The sequence below is a fragment of the Simochromis diagramma genome, unplaced genomic scaffold, assembly GCF_900408965.1.
Source record: "Simochromis diagramma unplaced genomic scaffold, fSimDia1.1 OVJJ01000361.1, whole genome shotgun sequence".
Lineage (NCBI taxonomy): Eukaryota > Metazoa > Chordata > Actinopteri > Cichliformes > Cichlidae > Simochromis > Simochromis diagramma.
The window spans coordinates 12,489,689-12,504,756 of NW_024386860.1; the positions used below are offsets into that span (position 1 = coordinate 12,489,689).

A 15,068-nucleotide genomic window follows, 5' to 3' on the forward strand; every position below is an offset into this window, starting at 1 on the left:
CAGTCCTGGGCCACCTCCAGTGTGTTTTCCTCCCAGTCTCTCTCCCTGCTTCCTGTCTACTCTACTGTCTACAGGTGATGCAACTGATCAGCTTAAACGTTTCCAAGCCCAAAGATAGGGGTAAAACTAGTTTCTTGGCTTTGGGAACAGATGCTGAACACAAACATTCAACAGGTTTTTCTCTTGTACCATAATTTTGTTTTTGCATTTCATGGATACAGGCACTATCCAATTGGAGTCTTGTTTGACCTCCATGCTTCTAACAGCGTCTTACCCTGGAGCATCACTGTGCACTTTAAGGTAAGAGCTGATCACAAGTTTATTGTTTTGATAAGTCTTAGCGCTCCTATCAAATTTGTTTCTAGAAGCATGAAGTTCTGTTAAACCTCTTACTTGCTCAGCTACAAATACAATACAAAATATTGGAAATAAATATACAACAAAATATTGAAATAGGGATGAATGAAGAGGATTACTCTGGTTGGTGAACCAAAGCAGAGACAAAAAGACTGTGTTAATTGCCAGTTAATTATTTGTAGATATGTCTGTAGATATGTAAATAAAATGGCCTGAGAACATGTTTTCCTGTTTCTTGTGGTATCCCCATCATCGAGCTTTAAATATTTTTGCCATGTGAATATGTGTCAGAATTTTCCAGATCAGGACCTGCTCCACTGCCCATCCAGCTCTGTGATAGAGGCTCACTTCATGTCCAGCATCAAGGAGGCCGACGCCCTGAAGCACAAGAGCCAAGTTGTCAATGACATGCAGAAGAAAGACCACAAACAGCTGTGGATGGGCTTGCAGAACGGTGAGACACACGCACATGCCCATTTCAGGGTGTGGCGTTGACATGCACACAAAGAATACATCCAAACAGATTGGCAGATGATCATGATGCACAAACAAACCAAAGAGAGAGACGGTCTGAGTTTGCAAACTTCTTTCCAAACGCCCACCAGTTTGTATTTCCACATCATCGTTCCAAGCAGATTAATCTCCTACCGCCTTTATAGAATAGTCAAAGCTTGTGTTGGGAGAGGTGTCAGGGAGAACTGGATGCCTCTGATTTGTGGTTTGTTGTAAAACTTGTGCTTGTTTTTGAATTGCAACCCAGTCTGCAACATGATGTGCCTGGAATGTCTGCTGGTCAAGCTGATTAAAATGGTAACTATAAACACTTCAACCACCAGGACGGCAGCCACCCTTTGGACCACTCAGCAGCAAATGTGTCATCTTGGTTTTCTGTATAATTGCCTGCTTCTTAGTTATTATTAGAGCACACAAATGTTATTCCAGACCAGTCACGCTTATATCTAAATGTCTAAAGTGGAATTTATAGTTCTGCAAATGTGTCCGTCTGTGTACACGTTTCCATTTCGAGAGGGTGGAGAGAGGGATTTATACAGACTGCTGACGCACTCCCGTGCAGTCCTCCGAAATGCTACATCTACATCGCTGGAAGTGGATGACATATGCGTCTCCCAGATGCTGACTGGTTGATAGTGGACCAAACCTACAGCAGAGTTCACCAGGAAAAGAAGAACTGCAAAAAAAAACCCCTTAAAGATAAAAAAAAAAAAAAAAATCCAGGATGAAAAGCACAGAAGGTGGCTGCAGTGAGCACTTCTCGACGTTGTCAACACTCAGTTTCAGTTCTTTGTATGTTATAACTTCACTCTTCTCCATGGCTGGCTGACATGGAGAAGAGTGTTTTTGGCTGATGGAGCAAAGCAAGAATGACCCCCAGACTGGTTGTGCTTTTCCCCTGCCTCCATTTATTAACAGAGCTCACTGCAGGCACACAGGGTATCCTTGGACTGGGGCAAACAGTAAACACACCAGCCATCCTGAACAATAAATTCTGCTTAAAGTAGCAAAAGCCATTTATATGAATATTATTACAAATAAGTCTGCATCTAACGGTTCTTTTGGTTAGTTTGCATACTCTATGGATGTGAAAATTGTTAATGCCCATCTCTCAGATAGTTTGCTTATAGTTGTTATTATCCCATAACTGTCAAAACTGCACACTGTGCATGTGGCATTTGTAAGAGTCGAACAGGTTTGCAGAAAAACCCAAGGGTGTCAAACCCGCAAAACTTCAGCTGCTTGTCTCTCTCCCACTTTCCCCTGAAACTCGTGGTGTGAAAATAACAAAATATCACATTATTATGAAAAGGCAGATAAAAGTGAATTTAGAAGATTCTTAAAAAGATAAGGTTATGAACTTGTTTTTTTTAACTGAGGGTTTTGTTTAAAACTGCATTTAACAGAGAAGAAGCAAGTCCTTTTAACCTATCCAAAAAGAAGGAGTTGGCCCCAGACATGAAAGTGAAAGATGAAACTTAATCTGAACTAAAACTTTCACATCCAAAACAGACCAGAAACAGAGAGGTCTCAAACTTTCATCCAGGAGAGAGAAAAACAGACTGTTCATGTGAAAGTAAGGCAGGGATGCAGGTGGGGGGTTTGACATTAGCATATGCTGTGTGGAAACATTTTGATGGTGAAAGATCACACTGTAACTAAAAGACTAAATTCTTGTGTTGCTTTGACAGTTGGCCCGAGTAATACTGACACTAAATTTCAGTTTTAGTGACGCGTCTCTATCTTTTACTTTAACCTCCATTTGAAGGTGCTGAGGTGTTTGAAAACTGGTGTTTCTCAGAGTTAAAGAACAATTTCATTCTCATTCTAGCACATGTCTTAGGCTAGGCATGTATTCAATTCAGTTCAGTTTTAATTTAAGTTACACCCACTCAAAACAACAGTGCTTTATATTGCACCCGCTCCAGCTCACTTAAAAACCAGAAAATCCCATAGAGTCCATGCACCCAATCTTAAATCTTCACACTAATTAAAATTCAAGTGAACGTGATGCATTTCCTTGGAAATTTTATGTAGTAAACATAAACAACACAGGCTGTTGTTTTTATTGTTTATGTAAATTGCTAATGATACCCAGACATATGTGTCCCTCATTGCCACTGCAACACAATCTTCAAAATAAGAGCAATAAATGAGGGCCAGACTAATGAGTTAATCCACAAATTGACCACCTCCTATGACCAGTTTTCATTCACTTTTTATATAAGTAAATACATTTTATATAATTATGTCACTGTGAGTCATTTTAATCTTCACGGCCCACACTTTGAGAGTCATTGCCCTAAGCATTTGGGGACATTAAAAGGAAGAACTGTCTGTTAAGTAGAAGAGACTACAAGCAGCACCATCCCAGCCCACTAGCAACCCAGGACCTGTTAGTGCTGTTGCTGCAGTGATCTGGATGAACTGAAGACTTTTAGAACAGCTCTCTGAGGCAGATGTTTCTCATTTTAATAGTATTGCGTATATTTAAGGCTATCCTAGGCATTTGTTTCGTGAGTGTTAAGAGACACATCCTGGTCAAAAATGACTCAGAGATTCCTCAGTGCATTGCTGGAGGCCGGATAATGTTATCCAGAGTAAATGCCTGGATAGACGCCATGTTTCTGTTCAATAATAAATAATTTTTTTCGTAATTTAGAAGTAAAAATGACAGATGTAAGATGTACCTGTGGTTTAAAAAGTTTATGTATGTCACCTGGCTTTAGAGATAAATATTACAAGGTACTCAGCATCAGCAACATCAGCACAGCGTTTTCTAACAGTATAACTGTGTGATGTCAGAAATATTGGTCACAGCAGAGAACCCTGTGGAGCCACGTTGCTAACTTTTGTCTGTGAGGAAGTGAAAGTTTGCATCTATCACATTAGTACAATTGAAAGCAGCACAGTACATTTCCTTTAATACCAACGGTGTATTCTACTCTCTGTAATAAAATGTAGTAGGTGGCATTGAGTGCCACACTGAGGTCGAGCAGGACAAGCACAGATCAGTCCACTGTCTAAGGTCATAAAAAATAAATAATAACCTTCACTAGCGCTGTTTCGTTGTTATGGTGAACTCTAAATTCTGACTGAAACTCTTCAAATAAATCATTCCTCTGCAAACTATCGCATAGCAGATTTACAACAAGAATTGGAAGAGTTTTCAGAATGAAAGGAAGGTTTGAAATCAAGTAAGGGATTTTTAAGGAATTACTTAGGAACAGCAGCCTGAATTATTTTGTGATACATATATAAAGAAAGTGTAATAACAATAATTTTTATTAATGGTAAGACTTATTTGAGTAATCTTTTAGGGACGGGGTCTAATAGGCATACTGATGACCTATTAAAAAGTTAGTTTTATCTTTGTGTGATTTTTATGTTATGTGTCTGTTTTTGTGTCAGATAAGTTCGACCAGTTCTGGGCCATGAACAGGAAGCTGATGGAATATCCCACTGAGGAGGGAGGCTTCAGATACATCCCTTTCAGGATATACCAGGTAACATACATAAGGACACACGAGTAAAACTTAAAAACCACAAACCAAACTCTTTCCCCCACAGAAATATGCTTTGAACATAGTATTTCCACTTTGCACAATGTATTTTTAATTCATTGAAAGGGAAATTTTCCTCTTCTGCCCTGTAGATGGTGCCAAAGGGCTGTGCAAAAGTAAAGAGTCTTTCTTTAGCAGATAAATCAACCAATAATTTCTCCAGCTACTCACTGCCTCTCTTTGTCTACTGTAGTCTACTGTTGAGGTCACAAAAACTATTACTTGGAGTCACGATCTGTATTTAAAACAGCCTGTTGATTTGAAAGAAAGAAAGAAAGAAAGAAAGAAAAGACTAGAACTCTTGATGAAATGAAAGATAAAAGGAACTCTTCTTTCCTTTAATTTTAAACCCTCAGATAATAATTCCTACACAATTTAAGAATTGTACCTAAGGATGGGTAAACATTGCTTCTGCCTGCTATAACTCTACATTAACAGTAAAAGAAAATCTTGTCAGTCATCCATGTTAACCTCTTCTTGGACCTTTTCTTGGTATAGTCATAACTTTAATAAACAATAAGAGCCTTGGTTCATTCAGTTTAGAACACACAGCCAAGTTTGCAGGGGAATGATTTACATGCCAGTCATAATATTCACCTGACACCTGAGTGTAGGTGGTTTTAATTTCTTTTTCACGCTGCCCGTAACTTCATTGCTTTACATGTTTCTACTTGTAGTCATGACCTATGATAAAACAGTCGCTCTGTAAATGATGTAAGCAAATCAAAAAAACAAAATATTTCTCGCAATATGCGTGTGATCCGTTGTGCCTGGGTTTCTGGGGAAGTTATTCATTTGTCCCTGTACATTTGATACCTGTAACACTCACAAGTTTGTCAGGAGTTTCATTGACCCATGTTCAGCCAATGTGTAAGCCTAAGGGTTCAGTCTGGTTTAAGGAGGTGCAGGCAGACAAGCAGCCTCAGGTCGGGTGTTTCCACTACGCCGATATAGCTTAATCCTGACTCAGGTAAAAAGTCCCTTTGGAGCATAGAAACAAGAAGGGATGAATAAGCAACTGGAAAACATTAGCCGTCGCAAGCCAGACAGTGGGGGAAAGCGCTTTGAGTCAAGTGTTGGGGGTTTCTACACCGATCACAAATGGCCGAAAAACGTCTGGAAAATGAACTTTACAACTTCTAGAGTACTTGGTACAGTTCACAGAATGAGTAAACATGCAGTTCTACAACAAAACATGGCATGCTAATGGACGAATCTGTAGCACCGCTGTAAACATATATAAAACAAGTCTGTTTTTATCTTACCGAAGAGTATCATTCAGTCCAGTCAGGGAAGTAAATGGCATGAACACATCTGGAATTTTGTAGCAAAACATGTTGACAGTCTGCTTTGAGTCTAATGCCTCATTGTGAGTGCAGAAAGTCCCATCACTGTTGTTCTGTGAACAATTTAAAACTTTAGTCTGTCAAGGCAAGTTAGGAAATATAATATGAAAAAAATGGAGTGGCAAACAGTGCAAAAAATAGATCTGGTCTTAAATGACTGTGTCAAGTGTTATGTTATGGAACCGAAAGAGATTTGTAGATGTTAATAGCACAGCAGGACTTCAGTGTAATGGTAAGATGCTAGAGTGAACTTTCCTACTAAGCATATTTTTCCGTCACCATATCTGCTGTGACTGCTGGTAATTTCCCGTCATGACGATTTATTATCAAGTGTTTTAAGTTTTAATTAGACGTGCTGGGCTCCACATATGGCAGCATTTACGTTCTACACAACAACAAGGGCGACGGAGCAGCTGTCAGTCACTGTCAGCGCTGACTGTTTTGCATGAAATTCAAAGCTGAAAATGCTTGTTTTTACTTTCACATCTTCAGCACATAAATAAAACATTTTACACTTCAACAAAAGCATTCTTGTTTTCAGTAATAAAACATTAGCGACGCTTTAAAGTGGTACACAGAAACATGCAGTCCAACCAGCTCAGTCCGCCCTCTCAGACATGCACTTGTTGCAGCCACAAAGCTATGTAACTTCTCGTGGGTTGAAGAAACCCAAACCTTTCTACTTTTGGACATTTTTCATGACTTAATTGAAAGTTTCAATGGTCATTTATGAGCTGTGTTGGTTTCATGACAATTGTAGCATCAAAGCCTGTTACGAGCTCACATTGTAATTTCCAAATACACTAGAGAATGTCAGCATCATTCCTGAAAAGTCTGGATTGTTGTGGAGATGGTGTGGTTTTAGTCTTACAAACTGCTAAATATTTACAACCAAAGAAAGTCTGGAAAGTCTAAAGAAGAGTGGGAACAGAATCAGTTCATTATGATCTTAAAAATACTGCAGCTTTCTGCAGTGCTGGCAATTACTTTCACGGTCTTAAAGTGCTATGAGTGTCCACAGAAGTTTGCAAAAATTGTTTGGAGAAACCAAAACTCATGAATGTCTGTACTGTTTCGTAAGTAGGGCACAGCTTTGCTGAGCAGTAACTGTGGCTAAGTAAGTAGCCTGCTTTTAGAAAGGCAACGTTTTGCTTTTACCTAGATGACCAGACACCCTTTTGTTTTTGTTTGTTGTCGTTTTTCTCAAATGCTGTGCTCTACGGTGTTCTGTCTACAGACCTAATGCTTCTTTATGACATAGTTACAGTTTGAGGTAATGAGGCTAATTGGGGATAACTCAGTAATAATTCCTAATTGACAAAGTTAGCGGCATTTATTCCTTTATTTTATTAGTTTATTACATGCTGATTACATACCTCCAACTAGGTGTGGGCAATATAGACACAAAATTACTTCACAGTATTTCAAGGAAATTTCCAAGAATGATATTTCTGAAATTTTAAAAAAGCATTGTTTTGTCATGATTGCAGCTTGTAGGCAGCAGGGTTATTCGCGGAAACAAATGAAGAGCATTTTCCATCCTTTTTTTCCAACGAGCTTCTGTCATTGGTGACAAACTACTTTAAATTAAAGTGTGAATTTATTTTAATAAGCTGCCAGCAGCAGCAGGGTAGTGAAGTGCTGTAATATAGTGCTATGACTAAAGTCACTTAACCTTGTAACTCTTTAGCGGCATGCATATTGCCAAAAATTAAAAAGTGAATTAAAACATCTCAGGTAAAAAATATTTTTTATCATAGGTCGAGGTTTTTAACCAGTTGCTTAAGGCCCTGATTTTCCACCAGGTAACCGCATCAGTAATTTCTATCCACCGTTTGCTCTTCCTGTCATATGGAGTGCAACGAGTGACTGATCCAGAGATGCTCGGTTGAGTCATTTGTTTACTTTTGCTAATATATCCTCCTCGCGTGCTTTCATACCTTGGTTGTGCTCGACAAGTGTGTCTTTACCTCGATTGTGTCTTTACCTCGAGTGTGTCTTTACCTCGAGTGGTGAAACAAGCGTTGTGTTTGCACCTTAAGCGGTAACAGTCTTCTTGCATATTTTGCAAAGTATTGTGTTTTTCTAGAGGTTGTTGATGTAGCTATCTTTATAGCCACAAAATCATCATCAGAGGCTGCCACACAGCTCTCGTTCTCAGATATGCTTGGGCTAGTCTCGTTGTACAACCATATCATTAATATTGCAATATGATACTTTTATATCATGTAAAAACGTACATTGACATCACTGGCGATATGACATGGCACAGCTGCACCTGTATGATCACACAGCATAGCAGCAGGAACAGTTTTGGATTCTGTAATAATCAAAATAGAACCAAGTTAATAACACCTCTTGGTGTATTGTTAAATCTTCCACATAGTTTACATGATGGCTTGTTCCATCACTTCTAGTATTATGTTTGCAATAATGTAAGACTGGTCTATTTCACTTTAAGGGTTCAATTAAGCAATAAGTGTTACATATCCAGTGTCTGAAAATGTCTGGCTAAACCTGATCATCTTAAGTTTAATGTTTTTAAAAACTCATTGCAAACCCAGAGGAGTAGCATGAAGCTAGTTCAACACAGCCAGACCTTTCTTTGGATTATGCTTCAACAACACAGTTGTAGAGGACTGTTAGCAGTCATCTGTCAACCACTGGTATCAAGAGAAAAATGCATGTTTCTGACTGGTTGTGAGTGGTCGTCTGCCGAGCTCAGCTGCAAAGATGATGCTGCACCAAAAGCCGCCTTATGATTGCTTTGGTCACTAGCAGATTGCTGCGGTTGTCTGTCGTTAGTGTGAAAGACACCAGCTAATTTGCAACGACTCACAATTTTCCTCTATGAGTAGCACAAACTAAACCACTTTTCACTCTTTCACTACCACTTGTCGAGTAGTTTGCCTGTATTTGCAGCCAGGTTGCTGCTGTCTGTCATACAGAACAACAGCAACCTATTAGCAAATAAAGCATTTACAAGGAGGTTTTCAGTGCAGCACCGTATACCTCTGTGCAACTAATTTCATACTAGCAACATCCAGAAACCACTGTCAGCAGCCAAAATACACGCTTTCCCTAGCGATCAACAGTTAACAGGTTGCTGATGAGTCTCTAGACCTGCATGAATGAGACTTAAGAAGTTGACTTGCCAGGAAGCATTAACTCATTAGGGAATACACATTTTTCCCATTTGTGACTGGTGGTTGGCAAATGGTTGCTGACAGGTCTCTAGGCCGATGTTAAAGAAGCAGTGGTTGGCTCGACAAAACCTAAGAACCCTATTAGACATAGTCAGCATAACAACAACAGTTACTACCTTTCCTTCTTAATCCAGGATTTCTTCATCAGGGTCATAAAAGGGCACATTTGTTTTATTGTTCAGAAAATGGATTATACTCAGTTTGCCAAGTACATTTCAAATGTCCACAGGCAGCAACTTGTAAATTTGTAAATTCTAACCCTAACCCATGTTTATTGTATCACTAAGTGCTCTTTCGTTGCTGCCATTTATTTCTAACACCAGGGGTAATGGCTGATATATAGAAATAACATTTTTTTATTCAAGCCGAAGTGAAAGTCTTTTTTTTTTTTATTTTTATGGTTGTTATCTGTGACAAATAAAGATGGCTGCTTTGATTTTTAAGCAGTATCACAAGTGTGGAACATACCAGCCAGCAAATCAGGAGCTTGCATAAAAATATACTTATTTGTTCAGCATTCCTATTTGAATATATGGATATTGATCTAGCAAAGTTTGGCTCAACAGATTTGGAAATAAAAAATATCCCTACAACTGAGAATCTGTATTGCTCTTGATAATGTCATCAGGAAAAGAACTAGTGATTTGTACAGCTGATTTCAGTAGGAAACTCTAAGAATAGAAATAAATATGCAGCATTATGCATCTTTAAATATGCAGTTACCATGGTAATCTAACCAGGTCAGAAGAGGTCCTCTTACTTACGACACTTAAAAGTTTGGCTTTGGTCTCTACACACACAACTAACTCATTAATCTTGTTGGAGTTTACGCTCCTCAGATTTGTCTTTTTGAGTGGAACATTAATACTTTTGAAGAGTGAGTCCTAGAATTAGGGGGAAAAGATCTAGAACTGGATTTATCCTTTAATTAAAAAGCTTTATGCTCCACTACAAAGGCCAAAACAAAGGAAGGAATTAAAGCAAGCAAAAAAAAAAAAAATTACAATTTATTTGAAACAACAAAGTTTGTAGCAGCTCTCCAAGGCATATTTTGTTGCTATGAGTATAGTATTTTGCTAGCTAGATTTGTTATGGCAAGACCAAGCATGATAAAATCAAGCTAAGCCACAAGCTTTGGAAAAAAAAACTAGATAGACTAGAATTGAAATGGTATAGACGCTGAGAAGAACAAAGCTGCTTGGTACTCAGGAGTCATTGTGGATGACTTAACACGAGGCTGCCTTCAACTGAAAAAAGACACCCCTACCCTCCACCTACAAACACGCACACACACACAGACACACACACACACCCTCCCTCAGTGAGTCCTTCAAAGCCAGATTGTGGTCTTTAGTGTAAATAACATGTGCTGGGTTTGATGCAGACAGAATTAATGACAACACTCAGTCCAAATAACAGAGGGCTCATTTCCGTCTGGCCTGCTGTCCTTATGGAGATGAAGACACCTCATTGGCACGAACAACACATTTGTCTCTGTGTGTGCGTGTGTCTGCATTGTCTCCCACAAATATCATTAATAATTATTATTCGTAGAATTAAACTTCTGTTTTAGTATGAATGCTGCTTTGTTTCTGTTCTGGTCAGATCAAATTGACAGATTTATATTTTAAACCCCGTTTTCCCTCCAGGCTGTAACAGTGTAAATTATTTAGGTAAGGTTAATGAACAACCACAAATTCTCAGAATAGCTTTTTGATGGTCTTGACATACTTTTCGCAACTACCTTTCTGTGTGAACTTATACATCTGCCTTTTCAAGCTTCTGTTTTTGTGTTGCAATTTTCATTTATTTGTATTTGTCATCAAATTGCTTCCACTTGAGCACTTTTCTCATGTTATTCAGCGTGTGTGTGTGTGTGTGTGTGTGTGTGTGTGTGTGTGTGTGTGTGTGTGTGTGTATTCCTGTGTGCACATACACTGGAAACCAACGAACCAAGTGAATCTTTCTGCTCCAGCAGTGACGCCACTCAGTGATTTAAAGAGGCAAACGGGGCCGACCGTCTCGCTGCACGGAAAGTGAAAATTACTATCCTGCTTTTGAAGACCGTTTACATTGTTGCTGTACAGGTACTCCTCTCTGTTCCTGCTCCGTGACTAAGTGCTGAGTCACAAGCCCCTGATGTGAAAGCAGGCAGTCCGCCTCCAGCAACCTCTGTTGTGGTGTTCGGAGGGTGCCTGCTTCGAAGAATACAGGTTTATTGCCTCCGAGATATCTTGTAATGGCTGAGTGAGAAGAGGGGGAGGTGGTGACTACACAGACAATTACAAAACTTGGGAATGCTGGAAACAGTTGTGCGTAATCTTGCCACAGGCAACAGGTGAATTGCTTGTTGAACTTGGGAAGAATGTTTTGCAGCATTTACAGTAATAAGTTTCCAGGATTTCTAATCTGCTGTTACTGCCAAGCCTTTTGGAGCAGAAATTGTGCAGCGATTAAAACAAAAAACAACCCTAACCCTACGAGACAGTAAAATACCCCTGGTTTTTTCACTTTTAGGGGTGGGACTCGATTGAAAAATCTAATTAATTAGATACTTTGTAATTAATTAATCTTGATTAATCGCAAAAGAAAATTTGCCCCAAAGCGCAAATGGGTTTTTTTTGTTTGTTTGTTTTTTAAATTTTAAAGGATTTTATTGGGCATAACTAATAGACATGGACATAAATATTGTAAACTCAAGCTCTTTTAATCTATGGGGGAAAATGCATTGAAACTGCATTTCAATGCAAAACAGAGAAAAAAATAATATCCCTGGCCAAAATTGTGCAGACTTCAAAATAAAGTGTTATTTTAAGAACTTTAAGTACATTTTCAAAATGGTATTGTCTTTAAATAATAATAATAATAAAAAGTTGAACATAAAGTTCAGTTTTTCTTCTTAAAAAAAATAAGGCAGAAACTTAAAAGGTTATTTATACAGCTTCACCTTTAAACTCTGAATAACCTTAGCTAACATTATTTTGTACATTAGGCTAAAACAGTGTGAACATTAAACATTTTGGTGCAAAAACTAACAAATCTGTTGGACTCACAATTTACTGTCCATCTCTTTTAGCCAGTTACTTTGGCTACGTTCACACTGCAGGTCTTAATGTTCAATTCCGATTTGTTTTGATCAAATACGATTTTTTTTTTTGTCTGCTTGTTCACACTACAAATTAAATGCGACAGCAAACATGCTCTAGTGTGAACGCTCAAAGCGGCCCGCATGCGCAAAAGAAGACGTCACACACAACGCGCTCTGTTTAGACCCAGAGCAAACAATATTGTTTGACTGATGGCCCTTAACCCTTTAAAACCGGTCAGAGCGGGCACGCTCCGTTTTGTGTAACTATTTTTAAATCCCAGTAGCACTGCAACCACGTGAGCTAGCGCAATAATTTTTTTTGCATGTGAAACCGGAGGAGTTGTACTTGCATCTTATGCCATCAGCTTGTCCTAGGTCACAGTTTCCTTCCACATATAGTTTTGCAAAAACTGCATAAAAAGCACTTGCAGCAACAAAAACATAATACTCCAGAAACACGCTTTGCCGATCCGATCAGCTGTTCATAACACTTCCTACGTCCATCAGCGTGAACTATCGCATGTCCGCCATGACCTGCCCTGAAACCGGAAGTGACGTCATTTTCGCGGAAATGTAGTTTTTTACCATCAAGGCCTCATGAGCTTATACTGGTGTTTTTAAAAGTTATGTTTGACTTTATGACTTTCTGTGTCGACTCATATTGCACTGCTGGAAATAGTTTATTTTGATGCATATGCTGCTTTTTTGCAAATTTGCAGTATAATATTTATTTTCGTTTTTCCTGCAGTGTATAGAAATTGGTGTATTTCAAAAATAAAACTATGAAGACACTCAAAATAAATTTCCTGTGGTGTGAAACTATTTTGTGCAACTTTTTTGTATTTACAGTTTTGAGGGATAAGCCTCTTAAATTTCTCTAACTAGAAATATATGTTAAAAAACAAAAACGATTTTCAATTTTTTTTGTAGTTTATTGCACTTTTTTGCAATTTATGTAATTACTATGCACTTAATGCATACATGTTATTAAAATTTAGGCTGTAATGGTTGTATTGATGTATAGCAACTTGAAAAGCTCCCAAAAATGGCACTACAGCATGTAAAAATATAATATAAGCTCTGGCGGACTTGGTTCTATGGTAGGTCTTAAAGGGTTAATATAAAGACTTCGGACTTTACGTTTCCCAAGTTATTTTGTTATTTACATAATAATGTAAATAACCTAATAATTATCCTTATTGCTGTTTTAGAGGAGCGGTGCTTCAAAGGATAGTCGCAGAATCCTGTCAGAATCTGCAGATTATACAGTATAAATAAAATGTTCACGTTTTTCCAACGTTGTCTTCCCAACAGTTTCACTGACATCTACGCTGGATGGCCAGGAAGCGTTCACGATGTCTTATTGGGTGCTTCTCCGGAGCTGATAATTGGCATCTGTCTTGTGTCGGTGATGTAAAAGACGGATTTAATGCGACATGACTATTCTAAGACATCGGATATGTATCGGATTCAGTACCACATACAAAAGTGACCCAGATCGGATTTGAAAATATCGGATTTGTGTCGTTCACACTGTCATACCATGATCGGATATGGGTTGCATAGGGTCAAAAAAAATTGGATTTGATGCGCTTTCGCCTGCAGTGTGAACGTAGCCTTAGACAAACTAGCCTGTTCACATTTTCAGAGCTCAAGTTCGCATTTTTGTTACTATGTGACCTGCAAGTCTCTCACATGGGACAGAAGTGGCAGGACTAATCAAATAGTTGCAGGCCAGGACAGAAAGCTGTGGGTGGGTCCCTGCTCGTCTGGACCACCACTGTAGTCTGTCTTGCTGATGGTTACACAGGGCTTCCTCATCTGAATCTGTAGCGCATTTTCTAACCCCCTATGTTCTACCACTGACAGTGGTCTCCAGTCCAGACCAATCCATTTTGCGAGAGAATTTGCAACTTTGTCCGATGTTGACTTATTAATTTCCTCTGGTTTCTGGTCCTGAAGCCAGCCATTTCATCAAGTTTGGTCTGCTGACACTTTTTGTTGGTACTCAAACCGCTAGCATAATCGGTATACCAGGAAATCATGCATTGACAAAAGTTTTCCTTTGCAATGCAAAGTGCATTTAGATGCTTTACTTTTTTTCAAACTAATTAATCGAAAATAGCACGTTAAACCCCCACCCCTAGTTATTTTGTATATATCGCTTGGTGTTAGGGTATTCTCTGTCTGGGATAACTTTGGATTCCAGTTCCCATTTAAGTCATGGAAAAGGCAGCACTAGCTAGCTATGGTAGAATGACCTGCTAGCAAGACTACTAGTTGCTATAACTACCTATTTTTCAACATGACTTTTTATAGCTGTGAGGACAAAAGCAATAACGTTGGTTTAAAAAAAAAAAAAAAAGGTCATTTATAGCCCTCGTTACTCTAGCCTCATGCACAGACTAAGGTACTAGCAAAATTTATATTAACTGATATGTTTGATTTTTTTTTTTTCAGAAGTAACCATAGTTGATGTATTATGTTATCTTCTAGATTATTAAATAAATGCAAACTGCTGTTTGTAGTTGTTGTTTTTCAGTGCTTAAATGTTGGTGATGCCACAGAGACCAAAGTAAAACAGTGAGCACTGCATCAAAAGCCCACTTCTGTCAAACGTGTCAGTGTCGTGTGATAGTTTTTCCTCCGTAGGTGTCCATGTCAAGCTCTGAGGAAAATGAAGTTGGAACTTTAATATACCAATGGATGGTCTCAGAGTTCAGTGGTAATCCTTTGCCTCACCCCACTCAGTCTGTAGAAACACATATGGATTGACAGTGCTTTAGGCGTCATCCATTGTTTTGCCTTCAATTAGGTGGATTGAATCTCCTCCATCAATTAGCCGACGTCTTGAGTTCCACTGTTCTTTTCACTCAGCGAGAGCGGTTCATCTCTTTTCACCTGAATCCCAGTGACACCTCGCCCTTTTTTTGTTGTCATGGGCTGCTGTAGCAGCTAAGGTGTCATGCCAGCTGAAAAGAAAAGTGTCTTCATC

General features: G+C 38.7%; 1 protein-coding gene and 1 long non-coding RNA gene across 4 annotated transcripts in view; both read left to right on the forward strand.

Moving 5' to 3' along the window:
- Positions 1–15,068, forward strand: part of atg5 (ATG5 autophagy related 5 homolog (S. cerevisiae)) — a 46,683-nt gene that overhangs the window by 6,020 nt on the left and 25,595 nt on the right. For all 3 annotated transcript variants that reach the window (XM_040030614.1, XM_040030611.1, XM_040030612.1), the window contains exons 4-6: positions 222–300; positions 649–811; positions 4,282–4,376. In XM_040030614.1, the coding sequence (XP_039886548.1) occupies positions 222–300; positions 649–811; positions 4,282–4,376 (337 nt within the window). The remainder of the gene's footprint in view (positions 1–221; positions 301–648; positions 812–4,281; positions 4,377–15,068) is intronic.
- LOC120732791 lies at positions 4,384–10,233 on the forward strand. The gene is made up of 2 exons (XR_005695681.1): positions 4,384–9,703; positions 9,825–10,233. It is a non-coding gene; the product is annotated as an uncharacterized LOC120732791 (long non-coding RNA).